Genomic DNA, 12,768 nt, shown 5'->3' on the forward strand with positions numbered 1-12,768 from the left:
AGTCTTTCATAAAGGAAATTATTCATTATTTGAATTCATGCTAACTGACCTCCATTACATCACTAGGTCAAACAGACTGCAGGACTGCGTTATGATCTTGGTTCATTATGAGAAACGGACCATTGCGGATTTTTGGAGGTTAAAAACGTAGAATAGTCATAGCTTTAAAAGGAACATACACAAACTCAAATTTACACAAGACGACATATTTTGACATGCAATTCTGAAAAGATTTTGTGGTTAAAGAAGTAAAGTTTTCATTCCACTGTGTGAAATACGCCACCTACCCGTCTTTCCTCTCCTTACATGTGACCTCAGTGGTCAAGGCGAAATCTACCACTTTTAAATCAAGAAATAAAAGCAGGTCACAGCTTTCTTCCCTCTTTTGTCATTATCTAATGCAGAGCCTGTCCATGAGTATTTCACAGCTGTTTTGTCACTGGAAACCGTTCAATCAATATTTTTTTTCTCATTTGATTTCAGTGGTACTGACAAATTCATAGATATTCTACAATATTGTGATGTGGACAAATTCATATGTTTTCCTGCTGATCGCTTGTTGTATGTCTGTCAGCAAAATTAACCGTGGTTTTAGCTGATGAAGGCCAATCCAACGTCTCATCACCAGTTGGACTTGCACCAAGGCTAAAAGTAGTTGGGCTAATGTCGATGGGATGGTCTGCTGTTGTGCCATTGACTGCTGCTGTCCCCTGATGACCACTTCCATTCTGCTTTGTTGTCATGTCGGTGGTAGTGCTCAGGATGGCTCTCCTTGCTTTTTCATTGGTTCCATTGCTATTGGCCTGGGAGTTTCGGGGGTCTCGGACAGTGCTGAAGCCAGCCTGGATCATTGACAGGGTCCTCTGATTTCCCTCTGGCCGCTGGCAACGGTAAAGCCCACGGAATGCTGAGCGAAACTTCTGAGACATGGCGTTGTATATCACGGGGTTTATAGCACTGTTGGCATACATGCATGTCCGACAAAATAGGATGAACCAGGCATTCAGATAGGGTGTCGACACAAAAGAGTTGATCAAAACTAAAGTCCGGTAGGGCATCCACAGCAGAGCAAATAGGATCACCACAACTGCCAGCATCTTTGTCACCTGCAAGGACGAAATGGAGATACAGTTCATTAAAACTCCATTAAAGCAGCTATGATTAGAATTTTTGTGTGAATAACATCAGTGGTGGGCAAATAGCCTGTGGGCCAAATCCAGCCCTCCAGCAAAAATATTTGACCCCTGATGGAAGCTGAAATTTTCACCTTGAAAGTTAAAACATTTACATAATTTTTCCTAAGTATACTGTATATAACAATGTAAATATGAATTTCATGTACATCCTAATAAACAGGACCGTGTAACCTCTAATATTGACCCCATGTGTCCAGCTTCCTTTTTTAATGTTCTTGAATCGTTTTAAAACAAGTAGCATGAAAATTGTCTTGAATATACACATGATGGCTTTATACTAAAAGAGTGAGGCTAAAGCTGAATGTTACAGGCAAAATGTAAGTCTTGTTGTCGGCTGATGATCCATGAAGAAGACGAAGAAACAGCACTGGTACCGCATCGAAGAACACAGTTCACGTTTTCACTTTTGGAATAAGTACTACTCGACGTCTTTGGTTAACTCACTTTAGTTAATACTGGCTGAGGTTGCTGGAGTGATAATGTCCCCTAAGAACAGGAGAGGATTGATAACATTACTCTACTGACAGCATTCAGCACCCAGCAGGTCAGTGCTACACAGTGGGTGATTTTTTTTTTTAACATGACCTGCAACCATAAAATTTAATGTAGTCATTGATGTGTTCCTTGTTACTACTGTAGGTAGCAAGCTAGTTCCCTTATCCTCCACGTGCGCCACCCCCCAGTGGCTGGTGATCATGGTAACACCTCAGATATTTCTGAATCCCTGCAAGGCCACTGAGCCTGCAAGTGATTAGGCTCATCAGTTGTCAATAAAGCTACACGCCTACACCCTCCTAGCCTCACACAACCACGCATCCAAGTTTTCAATCCGCCTTCACTGGGTCGTAACAATTCTGCTGATGCGTGTCTGCCTTTCTCTCAGCTGCTCATGTTTTCCACATCACAGCAAAAAAAAAAAAAAAAAAGCAGAGCAAAGTGTGGCAGGTTGATACCTGGGACAATGCACATGCCTCCTCTCGGCAAAATGCTATTTGAGATAAGGGTCTGTGTCCATGCCTTAAGCAGTCAGCCAGTGGCAGCCACCTCAGCAGGTAGATAAAAAAAAAAAGGAAAAACTGCACAACAAAGCGTTTAATTGAACACGAAGGAGGCAGTGAGGAGGGCTTTCTAATTATTGCTGCACTGCGATAATGAGACGGAAAGCATTGGAGTGACATTTTGAATATGCATATTACAACTGTAATTATGGCATGGTACTTGACTGGCATCCGACAGCATCCTTCCAAACTGAATCCAGTCATGGATGGACGTTTCAGCCCACTGAGCCAAAGAATTTGCTTTAGTCTCTGATGCTATTGATTCACCCGGGGCAACAATGACCAAGCTTTCACATCTCTCTCCCCCTACATGCACTTGAGGAGATCACAGACATGAAGAAACTCGCAGAGATTGAAACTGTGCCGCAATCTCACACCACACTGTTTTAATCTCCAATCATAAAAGTGCCTTTCTTTGACATACACAAGTTTATCAAACTCCCATCAGATTGGGTTGGCCTATCATACGATGAATGAAAGAGCATGAAGTGCTATTGAAGAACTGAGGGAGCAAAATCATCTGCGGTATTAAGCACACTTCAATGTAAATCCCGAAATCACATTATGCAAATCTTCTGCTTGATGGAAACCCCTGAACACATGAGATTAGGATCTTCTCTCTGCTCTCACATGAGAGTTCAGTCTCTCCAGGGCTTGCGTTCATGCAGAAACATGCACACAATGACACACAAACAAGTTGCCCTATGCTAAATATTGCATGGGAAGGAAAAATGTTTGAGACTCCTCTACAGCTTTTTGACAATACCCCACATTACCAAAAACAAATGGTGCTTTAAAATGAAAATCAAGTTTTAAACCACGTTAGCATATCATGTTTTTATATGCTACAAGACAAACACGGATTCAGACAGCCAGGGTTTCAGACATCACATACCTATAAGGAACCAATCCTGGTAACTTGTGGAGTGGGGCTTTCCAAGGGAATCAGAGGAAAAGACAGGTATAGCTATGTATCGGTATTTTGCAAGCTAAGCTTCACTATTTCCAAAATGATGGTGAACATGTTCTGCTTTCAGCTGCAAAGTTGCAGAAAGAGAAATGGTGAGCCTTCATGTATTACCAAAAGATCTAAAAATCTGGATTTGTAGTAGTCATTTTCCTGAATACTGGAACAACAAAAGCAGATGGATTTTGCCACAAAACTTATATTTAAGCCCAGCATGGTCCCATCCATTAATCCTGGGGACACAGCGAGAATGAGCCAACATGTTCACAAACTAATCTTTTTGTGTCATTTATCCATTTAGTGTGTCCAGAGAGAGTCTGCTGTGTGCTACATAGTGATGGCCAACGTTAGCCTACCAAGTTACATGATGATTGGTCAAATACTGACAGACCATTTTATAGACCAGAAGATACAGCACACATTACCCTCTCTTGTCAATTCAATGGCAGCGTTTTAATCGCAAATCTCGTGACCAGTCTCTGCACTGCAGCCCACTCAGCATGTACCTCTGGCACCACCAGGGACCTGGCAAAGTGTCGAGTCAGTCTAGGGTATGTTGCATTATCAGACATTTGAGAGGGGACATATACTGCCATATATTAATATATACATGTGCTATACACATACCATATATTTAAACCATCATATACTATTTTATTATCAGTCATATTTCTCTCTCTCTCTCTCTCTCTATATATATATATATATATATAGAGAGAGAGAGAGCCTAACGTTGACAGAATTCTCTACAATAGCACCAATACAAACTTGTTGAATGCATTTCATTACTTATAAAACTTTAGCAAACAAGATTTCTTTAAATGTTCTGAAGCCTGCAAAACATTTTTCTTCCCTGTCTTTGTGTATTGCATTGTTTCTTGGTGTGTTAATAGTACCTGTGGATGAATGGATTAGTGTTTTTGTGTCCCCTGGAAACACATCCGTTGTCGTCTGTGCTACTTGCAGCACATTTCTGTATTTGGTTGTGTTGTGTGTATTGGCAGCACTTTTGTGTATTTGCAGCACATTTGTCTATTGGGTTGTGTTCTGAGTATTTAAAGGGAGTTTGGCTGTTTGGTTGTATTATGTGTATTTGCAGCGCATGTGGTGTCAAATTAATGATTTTTTTAACATTTGGGGGGTTTTTTTGTGTTTTCTTTATTTGCACAAGTTTTCTTAAGCCGCAGCGTGTTGCCCGCTCTTGGCCACCACAGGAATGAGCTCTTGCAAACAGACACACACACACCAACAGACCAAATGCCTCTTCTAGGGGTTCACCACAGAAAAAAACATGTAGGAAGCCATAGATTTCAGAGGGGAACTTTTGCAGCCTGGGGTTTGGGTTTATCGTGCACTGCATGGGACTCGAGGTTCTTCCTCCTGCCTTTCATCAGACCAACCACCAGGGTCCCTAAGCAGCTGATGGTATTCACTTCAGCTATGAAAACATCATTAGACCAGTATTCACGTGGACACCTCAGTCACTCAGCAGGAAATGAGACAAGGGGAGTACAATTTAAAACACATAATATGCTACCTTTGCTGAACACAAGCTGTTCAGCTATTCATTTGAAAAAAACCCTGTGGTCTGACACAGTACTCCAAAGAAACAGGCAGCCGTATTTTGGCAGTTTAATAGAAGAAAGTGCGAGCGGGCAGCTGTGGCTCAGGAGGCGAAGCAGTTGTCCACTAATCAGAAGCTCGGTGGCCCCTGCATTCTGCATAAATAAATGCAGTCTGTTGGCAGTCCATTTAACATGCTGCAACAATACTGAACGCTTCATTACATAAATTAAAGGAAGGTATTGCATCAAATAACTTAGACAGTGGTTTGTTGAGCTGTGACAGAGATTAGGACAGTACTGAAGAGAGGAGGTAAAATGAGAAAGCAACTAAAACCTTACACAGAGCAATAACTTGATGTTGACCAAAATTTTTAACAGAAAATCCTCTAGCGGCCAACTGGTCCATGACAGACAACATTACTGCGAATGAAGTGTGTGACCACTTTCTGCTTTTGTTTTTGCCCCTTGAAGTATAACTTGGCCTTTTCTGTCTGCAGATTTGACCTTTAATGTTCTGTGAAAATATCACTACATTTCTGCAGGACAGGAACATGGTGATCTTTTTGTCCTTAAAATCACACAGGACAGAAATATAAACATGTGGTGAAGTAATGTTGAAAATTGGGTTTAGTCGACAAACCAACAGGTGCAATACCAGCAATCAATAGATCATTGGTATTGACTTGTAAGTTCTGGGTGGTCATTTTGTGCTATGGCATTGTGAAAAAAATAAACACTGCATTTCCCCTTTCATCCATGGGGCATGCTTCTGGCTCAGAGGCTGAAAAATTGTTGATTTTTCTAGCAGACACGCCACAATCTCCAAATCAATTAAATTATCACAACTCTCTCATTTATGCAAGCTGGATAACACAAATGTATTGATTTTTGTATAACAGTATATGATGAGTTTCTGATGGGCCTTAATAACGTTTCTCCAGAAGATTGGTTGTACAAAAAGAGTGAACAGTGCAGGGTTGGCAGCCACAGACAGCATGCAAGTAATTATCTCCAATGTTAAAAGTGATAGTCTCAAAGATTTTCATTTTAATAAATGTCTGTTAAGTCACTATCTATCACCGCATGAGGTAACACAATGGTAACTGAGCCTTTGGCCTGCTGATTAAAATATTACAATATTTATATACAGTATTTGCAGTATTACAAACTGGGTGTCTGTGGCAACATTTGGAGAAATGTTGTATTAAGTTACTGCTAAAGCAAAATAATCTGTGTGGTTGATGATGTTTTTCCTGGATGACAAGAAACTACGAAGGTTAACGTCTGGCCATCGTAATTGGTTTTAGTGTTACACAGATGATGCCAACAGCACACGTGACTTAAGTTCGCCAATATGCAGCACCACAGTGACTTATTGGAAAGCCACTATACGATATGTTTGTCAGCGAGCTTTTCACTTCCCGCAACTGTAAATCAAAAACGTGTGTACAGAACAACCATAATTTTTGCCATTTTTCGACATCAGATCAGTTTGAAAGATTGCAGGGACTAATGGAACAAGCTGCTCCTTCTTGTTGTTTGAGCTGCAGGTGACAGGCTGCACACCTCCAACTTCTGAGCAAGTTAACCAACTGCTGTCAGTTTCACTGCGCCCTGCAGTGCATAACATGCATGGAATCAGATTTGTGTCGATGATATCAAACAAAATGTTTCAGATGTCAAACAAAAAATAAGAATTTGAGAGAGAATAAAAGCCACTGAGGCAAAAAAAGGTCTTCTCAAAAGTAAAACTTATAACTTGCAATAAACTATTGGTCTTATATGTTTTTGATAGCGTATCGTTTTGTTTACGGTTCCCTCTGCTTCTTTTGCTCTCGCTGTCAGCTTTTTTGCTGCCAGCTCTCTCATTTGCGCCGCCTGCCTTTTTGTTCGCAATTCTGACACAAATCTTGTGGCTAATGAGTTTTAGAGTGACAGTTAAAGTTTTGACAGACAAATGTGTTTATTTTGGCGTTTTTTCTATAATCCTTGCTATTTTAGAGAAACATTGGGAAATTTCATTTATGGGTGTCAAACAGTTATTTTAAAGAAACAAAGGTAAGTTTTAATGTGGGACTGACAGCAACTCATAGACAATTGAAACATGACCAGGGCACAAAGAGTTTTCAAGCCAAAAAGGTTGGGACGCACTGGTTTCATCTTCAATCTTTATAATAATTTATTAACTCATCATATGCTTTTGTAAAATCTTAATCTGCAAAGTAAGCAGCTCCTCCAATTGTCAGATAAATGTAGTGGAGTAAAAAGTACAGTTTGTCCCTCTGTAATAGTGGTGGAAAGTGAGTACATTCAAGTACGAAGTACATCTTTTCTCTCTTTTCTTTGTTCTTTTTGTTCCTATTGCTTTTGTTCTTTTTGTAGAGAGCAAAAACCTCTGCACTCCAGCTTTCCAAATGTCATACAACTTTAGAAAGAACAAAAAGTGGACACATAGCTAGCTCCTTCTGGACTAAAAACAACTTTGTCATAGTGGATAATGGTTTATGATGGTGGATGCTTTCAAGAGCAAATAGCCTGAGAGAATGTGTTCTACATCCAAGAACACAGAGACAAAGCAGCGCTGCACAGCAATTCCATGCAATCTGAGAAAAAGAGGGATTTCTCAGAAAGAAGGCTCTCTGACTGCTCAGCCTGAGGAAACAAAGCCATTACCGCCACGATTGCCTTCAGGACCTCATAACAGCCAGGGCAGAGAGCTGGCAAGAGGGCACTTCTCTGAGGCAACGGATAGCAGGGACATCATCATCGCGCTGTTAAGAGGGAATCATGGCCTCTATATTCCCAGCAGATTAAACACACAGCCAAGGACGAGACCGGGGTCAAATGTGACTAAAGCTGTCACACAGCAATTACTTGAAAGATAAGACAAGATGTAACAATAAGAAAGGCAAGCACAAAAGGAGTTAATGGGAAAGGCATTAAATGTCGGAGGAGGCACAGACCTGTTTCCTGGAGGAGAGTGCGCTCTTTGGCCGGCCCTGACGACCCCCCTTCCCCGCTTCAGAAGCTTCCCGGCAGCTACGACGCAGCGTGGTGGCACTGGTGTCAGGTTGGTTGGGCAGAGGGCTGGAGGTCCACAAGGAGCATGTTAGAGAATTCATCCCAAAGGATAATGACAGGCATTGATTGGTTTGTTGGTTTGGTTTCTTGGAGTAAATTAATGTGTTAGGAGGTGGTTGGTTTTAATGTGTGATGCAGGGCGTCTTTACAGGTCTTCAATTCCTGCAAAAAGGCTCTGCTGATATGCATTTTAGAATGCCAACAATAAACCTTTGGTTTAAATGGTAATTAATATTTTATGGCAGTTTTTAATATCTTTGAACTTCAGTATTTTCCCTGAACTGCAAGCATTCATTGTATTTTTCCCAGAATTGAATTCTTTCACATTGGAGGACCTTCTGAAACAACCTGTCAAACAGCACAAAATCCATAACTTGGATTTCTGTTTGATCCAGTTTTAAATACAGGTTTCCAAAATGGGCTAATGTGGTTTTATATGCTGTAAACCAAGCATAAGTGAACCATAAATTGGCAAGAATGTCCATATAAATACCGGGAATAACATCCATGTAGTCTTTTTTCTTCTGTATTTTATATGTTCAAGCATACACTAATAAGGAGAGTCTATCATTGCAACTGCATTCCTTTGTGATGATAGCACAGCTTTAAAACAGAATTGTTTGACCTCTGGGTGCAGCAGAAACAAGCTGCAAACATATCATTGACATATTATTGCTAGAAAGTTATGGCGCATGTGTAAGCACACAGTGACATAGCTATGTCCAGATGACATAGAGCAACAGTAGCATTCATTTGGGGTTATGTTTGTGTCCACATGATGAATGTAAGTCCAATATTCACTGTCTTTTAGCTGTTTTTGGTCTCTACCAAACCATGAGGGAAATATCTGGCTCTTTAGCTGCTAAATGTTCCACTGTGGTCACCAGCTAGTTAACTGTCTGCTGTTTGGTGCTGACCAGGTCATACGCTGTTTTTTGTCAGAGATTTTTTGACTGACAACAGCTCCCTGGTGGGGATGAACCAAAACAATAAGCTGAAAGATGCTATAATGCTTCATAGAGCTGAGGGGAACTCTACCTGAGGTAGAGGATCCGCGCTATCAGGCCATACAGCACGATGGCGAGGAGCAGCGGGATGACGTAGAAAATGGCAAAGTCGATGAGGTAGATAGGCAGGTACAGCTCCCGTTCCACTTTGTAGTCGCACTGCACGTGTCCGTCCGGTTGGACCTGGATGCCACACAGTTACCATGGAGACAGTGTAATAAAACAGGCTAGCGGTCCACAGACTGGCTCAACAATCTTTCACATCTCGACATAATAATACAACTCTCAAAAAAAGGGCACAGAGCTCTTTTCACATTACCTTGCATTCATACCAGCACTTGAACAAAAGCGGTCTTGGTAATTACAAATGTTTGATTCCTCTGTTCATGTTCATGTTCTGACTGAAACGCTATGCTGTGAACAGGCCTACGATTACCTTTATTTCTGAGTATAGCTGCATATAAGTGCGTTCACATTTGCATTTCTGAATCAGTTACTGAAGGTTGCTCTGCTGTGTTACTTCAATAACACACAAAATGTAAATCAAAAATATATTTCTCTGACCTTAATGTCCACCAGGAAAAACCAGAGCATGCAGTAGACACAGGTGAAAATCCAAACCCCGGCAATGATCCGCTTGGCCCGGGACACTGTGCACACCGTCTGAGCCTTTATTGGATGGCAGATAGCTATGTACCTGCACAAAGAGGAAATGGGGGGTCCAAACCCAAAGTCAGACTCATTGTGGCTGTTATTTAAACTGCCAACAATCTGTTGGTAAGCAGATACCACCGAGCTATTTATGCAATGTCTTCCCCTGCACTGCAGCAGTGGCCATGGGTAATGGCGCCTCCTTATCTAGCTGAACATAAAGCTGGGGCTCTCGTGTTCATATTAACGGGCTTTGCTGGATGTTCTTTTATTCATTCATGCAAAGGGTCTGGGGATTATGCAGGGTTGCTGGGACACTGCTTTTTGAAAGTTGTTCAAGGCAGAAATCCTAGAGACAGATATCTCAAAACCTGAATGAGGAAAACAAAAACTAAACCAAAAGAAAAACTAAATACCACTGCTAATGTGGAGAAATAAAAAAAAATGTTTTTGTTGCAATTTGAGTGGGGTCCCATCTTAACTACATTTTTTAAAGTCAAAGCGCTATTTTTACCTGTTTTTACCTGAGCAGTTTGTGGCATCCACCACAGTTCTTTATAATCTTCATCTCACAGACGTTTGCTTTCAACTTGCTGCTTTGTTGGATGGTAATAAGTCTACTGTGCAAGCTGCAGCAGCGGCCAGCACAGTCTGTGGAACTACTGTGGATTTAAACCTTGGTTTTCCACATACATTTTATCTTTCCAGACAGAGAGTAGATGTCTGTAGGATCACAGACATCCTTTGAATGTACAACCCCCTGCCGGATAACAGGTTCAAAAACTTTTGACTTTTCCCCTGTGAAAAGGCTGTCAGTAGGAAACAGGAAACAGACAGCGGTGTCCCATGTCTATATAACCCAACCTCATCCCTGCACAAACTTTATTGCTCTTTAACAGTCACACGAGAATGTGCATTTCTGGAAGAAAGTGTGTGTGAGAGTTGGAAGCTGTTTGCTGCTGCAGCAGCAAATAATGTATGAAGAGAGAAACAAAAACTGTGAAAGATTTCACCAAGTTGAATACAAGTTTAGTTAAGTTTAGATTAATTTAAAGTCTTGTGACCTGCTTTAAGTTTAAATGACATCTGTAGCTGAAAGTATGCAGAAGTGGTAGCAATTCAAAGTGGACCTGGTTTGAAGGGGATTTGAAGATGGCTCTATTTACTTACACTGTGAAAAAAGTTTAATATTTCAAAAAGTTTCAAATGTATTTGAATACAAGGATGGCCTTAAAGAGCTGGATATTTTCATATTTGAATTGTTTCTGTAGCTGAAAGTATGCAGAAGTAATAGAAGACCTAAAAATCTAAATTAAATCTAAATCTATTATTATTATTGTTATAAAAAGTTTTGTGGGTAGAAGAGCATATGCTTTGAAGGCTTTTAGCATTCAGCCTGTATCATAAACCCATGTCTGGAATTTGTAACAGAACAAACCGCTTGCAAATTGTTTGAAAATTGAGCTGCTTCTGATAATTTTGATTGCGGTCAGACCTCCTGCCTTGACAGTCTACATTTACATGTGTACTTTCCAAAATGTAGCATTTGGAAAAGTCCTTCCAGATTGAAGATATTCAGAAACTCTGTTTGCAGTGTTGACATGTAGACAGGGAAAACAGTGTTTTTCACAAAGTGTGCACCTTTATCTCCTTTTCCAAAATAGTGCTGGTTCTAACTTTGCTGACAGGACTTTTTACATGTTTGCACAGAAATGTACAGAAGTTACGAATCCTACTATGGCAGAGGGGGGTCAAGCCTTCACCATGGTAGGACTCCTAATACAGTTGACCTCTAGTAGCCTCCTCTCAATTAGAACTTATTCAGGCTTCTGATTGGCCACGGTTAGGGCTACATGAAACTTGTTGTTTGGCATGCTCTGGACTGTGTTTTTTTGCACTTTTGTGTTTTCATATAGATGGAGATTTATTTATGTTTTTTTAATTATTACTTTATTATTTTTTTACATTTGTGGATGGGATTTTTATTATTCTTTTATAATAAATGAGGAAAAACCCAGCTTTAAGAAATAAACATGTATACTTGGACCAGGGCCCAGGTATGAGCTGGCGTGTCGTCCCTGCACTAATGTGGCAGCCGCTCCCTAGGAGTTGTGGGAACTGGTGTTGTATTTAATGGAGTCTATAGGTCTTGGACAGCAACTGTCATGTGTTGGCAGTGGTTTCTGTAGGAAAAATCTAACTAAGTCGAGACCAATCGCTTGGAGGTAAATAAACAGGCCACAAGCCAGCAAATCCTTTCCTGAGAACAGTTGTACATGTTTGTTTGTCCGTTCTCACCTCTCCACAGTGAAGGCTGTGATGGAGCAGGAGGACACGTTGATGCCCAGGTACTGAAGGTAGATGATCCCCAGACAGCCAACGTGGCCGAAAATCCACGTGCCTGTCAGGCTCTCCGACACGTTGGGCAGCCCCGCCGCCACCAGCACCGTCAGGTCGGCTATGGCCAGGCTGACTAGGTAACAGTTGGTGGGCGTCCTCATGTGGCGCGTGGTGAGGACCACGAGGACCACCATGATGTTGCCCATGATGCCCACGCTGCACACCAGCAGGACCAGGAAGACCGACACCGTCTTATACTCCAATGAGTCAGAGACGCTGACGGTGGGAGTCAGAGAGATGTTGGTCGGGGTGTCGATTCTGGAGCTCACGTTGTCTGTCATGTCTGCTGATGGATGGCCTTTTTATTCCCCAAGTGTTTGCTAATCAGAAGTCACATTCACTTGACTAAAACTAAGTGATGAGGGGCATGGCTCTACAATGTTGCCATGTTTTTTCTTCTTCATTTACTCTCATTTAAAGCCAGTCCGGTTAAAAGTAGCGTGTGATATTGACTGGTGTGAAACTTTAACATCTCACAGGTTTGACTGAGTTATCACCACAGAGGAAGAATCAGATGGGAGTTTGCTTGTTGATGAGTGAATGAATGTAGAAGAGTGAAAAAGGACAACATGAATAGAATTATCCCAGGACTTCCAAACACCACTCAGGCCCCCATTGAGTCACCTAGAGAAAGAAAAGGAGTTCAGTTCATTGGACAATAACATTTGGATTTTGGCTTTGTGCTTTCATATATCAATGTCAAACACATATTCATTTGAATATCAATTTCCTGCAATCAGACAATGCATATGGTGGTTAAAACAAAGGGGGGTGGAACAATAATGCAAGCTGGTGGTTTCAAACGGCACTGAGATGTAGCTGCTTGGATATGTAGTAGGCCTT

The 12,768-nt window shown here is 41.2% G+C and overlaps 1 protein-coding gene across 1 annotated transcript; it reads right to left on the minus strand.

Annotated features, from left to right (window-relative positions):
* Window positions 1–533: 533 nt before the first annotated feature.
* trhr2 (thyrotropin releasing hormone receptor 2) lies at window positions 534–12,206 on the minus strand. The gene is made up of 5 exons (XM_041939383.1): window positions 11,824–12,206; window positions 9,439–9,571; window positions 8,906–9,057; window positions 7,750–7,873; window positions 534–1,106 (listed from the first exon to the last, which is right to left on the minus strand). The coding sequence occupies exons 1-5, from the start codon at window positions 12,204–12,206 to the stop codon at window positions 534–536; spliced, it is 1,365 nt and encodes a 454-aa protein (XP_041795317.1).
* Window positions 12,207–12,768: the final 562 nt, after the last annotated feature.

The sequence above is a fragment of the Chelmon rostratus genome, chromosome 6 (genome assembly GCF_017976325.1).
Source record: "Chelmon rostratus isolate fCheRos1 chromosome 6, fCheRos1.pri, whole genome shotgun sequence".
NCBI classification, from domain to species: domain Eukaryota; kingdom Metazoa; phylum Chordata; class Actinopteri; order Chaetodontiformes; family Chaetodontidae; genus Chelmon; species Chelmon rostratus.

Bases quoted from the DNA above. Each gene is read 5' to 3' on its own strand.
- trhr2 (XM_041939383.1), bottom strand. From the start codon at position 12,206: ATGACAGACAACGTGAGCTCCAGAATCGACACCCCGACCAACATCTCT. The intron at 9,572-11,823 runs GTGAGAACGGAC...CTCTTTGTGCAG, and splicing joins ACAGCCTTCACTGTGGAGAG to GTACATAGCTATCTGCCATC. The intron at 1,107-7,749 runs GTCTGTGCCTCC...TCGTCCTTGCAG, and splicing joins CACTCTCCTCCAGGAAACAG to GTGACAAAGATGCTGGCAGT.